This window comes from Sinocyclocheilus rhinocerous, unplaced genomic scaffold, assembly GCF_001515625.1.
Source record: "Sinocyclocheilus rhinocerous isolate Xijiao unplaced genomic scaffold, SAMN03320098_v1.1 scaffold92, whole genome shotgun sequence".
Classification (NCBI taxonomy): Eukaryota; Metazoa; Chordata; class Actinopteri; order Cypriniformes; family Cyprinidae; genus Sinocyclocheilus; species Sinocyclocheilus rhinocerous.
The window spans coordinates 223,773-230,483 of record NW_015655569.1 but is presented as its reverse complement, the minus strand read 5'-3'; the positions used below and the strand labels follow the sequence as shown (position 1 = coordinate 230,483).

Genomic DNA, 6,711 nt, shown 5'->3' with positions numbered 1-6,711 from the left:
CCAGCCAGCAAAGGACCAGCATAAACCAGCAAAGGACCAGCATCCCAGCTTCAAAACATACCTAACCAGCATATGCTGGTTTTTTCAACAGGGTATATAAAGACAATATTAAATTCCCTCACTTTTTTCCATGTCCGGATCTTGATAATGTTTGACTTATAACCTAATTTATACTGGTTTTACATCTAATACTTAAAATAGATACATATGAATGGTTAAAGATTCAGTAATATCCTTCTAATAAGTTATTAGAGAATTTCAAAATATGAAGGATAAGGCAAGTCACCTTTATTGTGTTTATAGATAACCACAGAATACTAATAATACTAAAATACTAATTAAAAGCATTTAACAAGCTTAACATCTAATAATAAAAAGTATAATATGCTGGTGATTTAAATACTAAATGAGAGGAATCTGTCATTTTTACCCCTGAATTACATCCCACATCCAGCATTAAAACACGTTCGCCGCTGACAGAACGGAGTCTGATGTTTTCAAGCAATGTTTCTGGTATCAAACTCAGGCGGTTCTCTGGCGGGTTGAAGGTGTAATAATTGATGAAGTTTCCATAAGCGGCAGCTCCTGGATCTTCATTTTCCTCTGGATTCACACGAGGAACGTGAGTCTCCATGTTTGTCCAGCAACAAAATAATTCCTGAAGAAACTATTAATTAGTTCCTCGCATTATGATCGATTGTACACATTTATAAATTTAAAAACAATAAAGCAGGCAATAAACCCAGAATTTTTTTGCTCACTGCTATAACATATTACTTTTCAGAATATGTATTTTAGGAACTACGAGCGAAAAACGGTTTTACTACATTTGGCCCTTCTGCTACGCCATACGTTACGAAAAGTAACTGCGCATGCGCACAAGCCATTTGCCTGACATGAGTACAGAACTGAATTTCCTCATACTTTGAATTGGAGATTTAATAGGTGAGACTCCACATTTGCCATATTTTATGTAAACGCTGTAACATTAAACGACTTTAAACGATATTTATGTAGAAGAAAGATTAATCAACCTTGTTTTTTTTTACTTTTTTGCTGGAAAACAATCGAATTGCAGTTGAGATTATAGAACTGAGATGCAAACTCACGCCGATGTGTTGTAAAACTGAAGAAAAATAAAAGTAGTATTCACGAACAAATGGTGCAATCGTTATTGAATATGGTACCATGGTAAAACCATAGTATTTTGAACCTTGATTTTGAATCTATAGCCACGAACCTACACAATACAGTTACTAGATTACCATAGCAGACATTATTTGTTTGATATTATTCATGATATTTCAGATGGTCTACTTTTTTTTTTTTACTTTATGAGTTTTACAACAATATTACAAAGAAGAGAACAAAGCAGAACAAAAGACAATATCAACTTAGTAATGCAATAGATTAAATAATAATGATAATAATAAGTAAATAAAAGTGTGGCTTAGCAAAACAATGAAAGTGCACAATCAATATGATTCAATAAAGTTAACTGGGGGGAAAAATGAACTAAGAATCAGTCTACGTCCGACAATAAGACATGTTCTGTGACATATTGCTTAAAAGGGCCCCAAGCTTTATTAAACTGGTTAGATGAGCTTCTTATAGAATGTTTGATTTTTCTCAACTTTAGGAACAAGAGGATATCACTAATCCATTGTGTTGGAGTTGGAGGCCTCAGATGGTCATCTTTGACATATGTGACCCTGGAGCACAAAAGCAGTCTTAAGTCGCTGGGGTATATTTGTAGCAATAGCCAAAAATACATTGTATGGGTCAAAATTATCCATTTTTCTTTTATGCCAAAAATCATTAGGATATTAAGTAAAGATCATGTTTCATGAAGATATTTTGTACATTTCCTACCGTAAATATATCAAAACTTAATTTTTGATTAGTAACATGCATTGCTAAGAACTTCATTTGGACAACTTTAAAGGTGATTTTCTCAATATTTTGATTTTTTTGCACCCTCAGATTCCAGATTTTCAAATAGTTGCATCTCAGTTAAATATTGTCCTATCCTAACAAACCTTATATCAATGGAAAGCTTATTTATTCAGCTTTGAGATGATGTATAAATCTCAATTTAGAAAAATTGACACTTAAGACTGGTTTTGTGGTCCAGGGTCACGTATTGTGTGTCCCTGCTAAGTTTTTTGGTTACTAGAACGCTCTGGAAACGTTAGTTTTCGGTTCCCAAAACAAGTTTTTTTTTTTTGGTTGGCCAGGAAACTTTACAGACGCAAAACGTTCTTTTTAGGTTCGCAGAACATTTGTATTTAGTTCCCAAAAATAACCAAATGGCAGCCATATGGGAACGTTCAGCGTTTGCTAGGATGCTCCTAATTAACCGCCGTTAAATCGTACAAGAAGATGCGCTAAGAACTTCATTTGAACAACTTTAAAGATGATTTTCTCAATATTCAGATTTTTTTTTGCACCCTCAGATTCCAGATTTTCAAATAGTTGCATCTCAGTTAAATATTGTCCTATCCTAACAAACCTTATATCAATGGAAAGCTTATTTATTCAGCTTTGAGATGATGTATAAATCTCAATTTAGAAAAATTGACCCTTATGACTGGTTTTGTGGTCCAGGGTCACATATTGTGTGTCCCTGCTAAGTTTTTTGGTTACTAGAACGCTCTGGAAACATTAGTTTTCGGTTCCCAAAACAGTTTTTTTTTTGTTTGGCCAGGAAACTTTACAGACGCAAAACGTTCTTTTTAGGTTTGCAGAACATTCGTATTTAGTTCCCAAAAATAACCAAATGGCAGCCATATGGGAACGTTCAGCGTTTGCTAGGATGCTCCTAATTAACCGCCGTTAAATCGTACAAGAAGATGCTCCTAATTCAACTCACCAGTTCCTCGCATGTTTTCACAGATCTGTCATGCTCAGCGGGAAGCGCATCGCTGATGTGGGTTATAAGCTCTTCTCGGGCTCCATGATGCTGTTGACGGTGTACGGCGGATACCTGTGCGTCCTGCGGGCTCAACGGTACATGCAGAGACAGAAACAGCTGGAGCTGGCGGCGCAGAATGAGAGCGCGGCCTCAGAGACCATAAAGACTGAAGACACAGGCTGTAAATAACCACTTAACCAGACACTGATCATGTCACACGTGGCCCAGCAGAAACCCACCTGCGTTCATGACCCTCAAAGGGTTTCTTTTCCTTTTTGTGGAGTTCAATGAGATCTTATGTGTTGTAATATATTAAATGTTCCTTATAAAAATCCACTATCATGAGTGTTTGTGCATGTCCTGTAGATCTGCAGGGTTCCCACACCTGTTAACAAATGATTTTTACCATGTTTTTCCAGGTGTGAAAATGGTTTTAAAGATTACACATGACATTTTAGAGCTGAATATAAATGTAAATTATTATATCCAAGTGTTGTTATTATTAACTAGAACTATTAAAATTGTTTTTTGTTAATTAAAATAAAGCTGAAATAAAACAAATATTAGATGGAAAAACTTGAATCAACTAACTGAAAACAAGTTTAGGCTGAAGTACTAAAATAGTACTACATCTTAAATATAAATTAAAACTAAATGGAAATATAAAACAAAACGACTTAACTAAAAATAAAAGCAAATTCAAAATATTAATAAACACTCTAAAAGTGTAAAAATATGAAATTAACAGTTTTATTCACCATCTCAGTAGGTCTCAACTGGTTTTGCTCCAGGATCTAGATATTATATAAACATTAATTTAATTATTATTTGCATTTCGCATTTTCAATGCTCTTTATGATCAGAAAACACCCATTTTTCTGCAGTATAGAAATTTACATTTGAAAGATTTCAAAAAGACTGGAAACCACACTTTTAAACCCCAGACATTTCTAGGATGACCGTGGGAACCCTAAACTTATTATTTCATTTGTCATATTTTATTTGTTCACATACTTATTTCATTTAATCTACCCTGATTTCCAGGGGAAGGTAAAAAATAAAAAAAAACTCACCTATTAATCAAAAAGCGTCTCATTACAGGACAAAGGCCCAGCTTTCATTTTAATAACCTTATTTGGTTTCCAAAAATAAAAAAGTAAAATGAAAAACAGCACAGGAAACAAATTACAAACACGTCAGTAACCAAAACAAACAACGAAAACAAAAAGTAAAGCAACCGCAAATGGAAACTCAAGTACATCTGACCGTTAAAATCTGAAGAGGATCTTCTTCCATGACTTCAGTAAAACGAAGTGTGGAAAAGAAACATCTTCTCCGCTCCCGAAACAAGGAAACGAGGGAATGCAAATATCACTAATTTCATCGTTTTTCTCTTTCACAAGCTTCTCATAGTGGCCATATTGTCATTACTGTCCCATCATCACCGGAATGACGTCCCAAACTCCGTCATCGAGTCTCAAAAGTCCCACAACAGGGTGATTTCGGTTGGTGTTTTTGAGTTTTTGTTGTTGGAGTGAGGTACAGGGATGAGGAATAGTCCCGTTGCGATATTTCTAGGACACAAGTTCTTTGTGCGCAAGGCCAAACGGAGTGAGCGTCACCAGTTGTTGTGGTTCTGGCTCCAGGTTTTGGAGCCAAAATGGCCGTTGGAGCCGTTTTCTCCTCGGGATGAAGCCGTCTTGAGTCGCTCTTTGGGTGTCGTTTCGGTTTCTTCCTCCGAGCTGCTTTCAATGTCGCTGCGGTCGTCTTTGGACACCTGGGTTGGACACATTTGGGTTATTAGCTGTAGTACTTTTAATGGTTTGGATGTAGTGAGTATGTTTAAAAAGTGTTTCATTATTTGATCAACTTCAACTTGTTCAACTGTTTTATAAGCGGACCAATCCAGTGGTCGGTTTTTAATTAAAGTACTGGTTTGGTTCAATACTCTGGCTGGGAAATGTTGGCAGCCTTCCTCAAGAGGGCGCTTGGGTGCTTTAAATGCAAAATCCTCCACTCAAAGATGTAGAGGAGTTTGTTTCTTCATCAGATTTGGAGAAATTTAGCATTACGTCACTTGTTCACCAATGGATGCTCAGCAGTGAATGGGTGCCGTCAGAATGAGAGTCCAAACAGCTGATAAAAACATCACAATAATCCACAAGTAATCCACAGCACGCCAGTCCATCAGTTAATGTCTTGTGAAGACAAAAGCTGCGTGTTTGTAAGAAACAAATCCATCAAGATGTTTTTTTTAACTTCAAACTGTTGCTTCGAATCCATAATCAACGATAACACTTTCTCCAGTGGAAAAGTCCATCTCCTGTTGTCTCTCACAACAAAATCCGACAGTTTAGAGCCGTTTTGGCTTGTAAACGGTGTTTGATCTGAGCAGATTTCTCTCCCGATTCAGACGAGACCACTTTTTCACTGGAGGAAGTGTTATTTTGGATTATGCATATTTTGTCCAGAAGCGACAGTTTGAAGTGAAAAACATCTTAATGCTGGATTTGTTTCAGCTTTTGTCTTTTAACTGATGGACTGGAGTGGTGTGGATTATTGTGATGTTTTTATCAGCTGTTTGGACTCTCATTCTGACGGCACCCATTCACTGCAGAGCATCCATTGCTGAGCAAGCGATGCAATGCTACATTTCTCCAAATCTGATGAAGAAACAAACTCCTCTACATCTTGGATGACCTGAGGGTGAGGAAATGTTCAGCTAAATTGCATTTTTGGGTGAACTATTCCTTTGAAACACATCCAGTTTAATTCAATTTCAGGTTAAACACATAGTCTGGGATACAAAACTACTACAAAACAAACCAGGAAAACAAGTAAAGAAAGCAGACTTACAGCCGAAGCGACTGAGAGAGAGAGAGAGTGAAAGACCCTAAAGCGAGTGAGTTTAGCAGAAGTAGCAAAAGATTTCTATCAGGACAGAAGCTGAAAGACGGGAACAGCCTTCCAGCAGCTAGAGAGGGGAAAGACAAACCAGTTCTGCGGGAGAGAAAGATAAAAGAGAGGAAACGCGTGTAACTACACAATGTTAACGAGATCCTCCTGAACATGTGGCTCAGAGCGGCGGGTTTGTGCAGACCTTTCCTCTCATGATGGCTTTGAAGGCGATGCGGGCGATGAGGTAGGACCAGAGCATGTGCAGCACCTGCAGCACCAGCAGCAGAAAGTTGAAGAGGATGATCTCCCAGCTCTCGAAGAGCGTCGTGTTCAGAATCCTGCAACAACCAAAACACTTCATCTCATCTAAAATGTGGCGAAAATTATGGACTCGTATTTTAGCGGGAAGCAATGGTTTGAAGTTAAAAACATCTTAATGATGGATTTGTTTAAGCTTTCGTCTTCTCCAGATGTTAACTGATGGAGTGGTGTGGATTATTGTGATGTTTTTATCAGCTGTTTGGACTCTCATTCTGACGGCACCCATTCACTGCAGAGCATCCACTGGTGAGCAACTGATGCAATGCTACATTTCTCTGAATCTATTCCCATGAAGAAACAAACTCATCTACTATTTTTTCATGAAAAGTATGTAATATTGACAATGTGTATCATAAATATTTATTTAATTTTTTCATATTTAAAAAAAATAGCTTAAAAGTTGCGAATTTAACTTGAAATATCAAAAAAACTTTTGTGAATAAAGCACTGTTTCTATCCCACGTATTCAAGGAAACAAAAGTGTCACTTCCTGGGAAACTGGTGCAAAAAGTATCAATATCAATAATAAAAATAGTATATTATTATCAGATAAAAAAACAAAAAAAAACACCTTAATG

At 36.7% G+C, this 6,711-nt stretch overlaps 3 protein-coding genes across 3 annotated transcripts in view; 1 reads left to right on the top strand and 2 right to left on the bottom strand.

Moving 5' to 3' along the window:
• Window positions 1-829, bottom strand: part of LOC107718469 (pre-miRNA 5'-monophosphate methyltransferase-like) — a 2,172-nt gene extending 1,343 nt beyond the window's left edge. Inside the window, exon 1 of the mRNA XM_016525558.1 lies at window positions 431-829. Coding sequence (XP_016381044.1) covers window positions 431-634 — 204 coding nt within the window. The 5' untranslated portion in view covers window positions 635-829. The remainder of the gene's footprint in view (window positions 1-430) is intronic.
• Window positions 830-880: 51 nt separating this feature from the next.
• Window positions 881-3,259, top strand: cox14 (cytochrome c oxidase assembly factor COX14). The gene is made up of 2 exons (XM_016525560.1): window positions 881-945; window positions 2,896-3,259. The coding sequence occupies exon 2, from the start codon at window positions 2,903-2,905 to the stop codon at window positions 3,101-3,103; it is 201 nt and encodes a 66-aa protein (XP_016381046.1). The 5' UTR covers window positions 881-945; window positions 2,896-2,902; the 3' UTR covers window positions 3,104-3,259.
• A 430-nt stretch (window positions 3,260-3,689) lies between these two features.
• cers5 (ceramide synthase 5) overlaps window positions 3,690-6,711 on the bottom strand; it is a 24,610-nt gene continuing 21,588 nt past the window's right edge. The window contains exons 9-10 of the mRNA XM_016525544.1: window positions 6,015-6,150; window positions 3,690-4,691 (exon numbers count right to left, since the gene is read on the bottom strand). Of these exons, the coding sequence (XP_016381030.1) occupies window positions 4,533-4,691; window positions 6,015-6,150 (295 nt within the window). The 3' untranslated portion in view covers window positions 3,690-4,532. The remainder of the gene's footprint in view (window positions 4,692-6,014; window positions 6,151-6,711) is intronic.

Bases quoted from the DNA above. Each gene is read 5' to 3' on its own strand.
- cox14 (XM_016525560.1), top strand. From the start codon at position 2,903: ATGCTCAGCGGGAAGCGCATCGCTGATGTGGGTTATAAGCTCTTCTCG.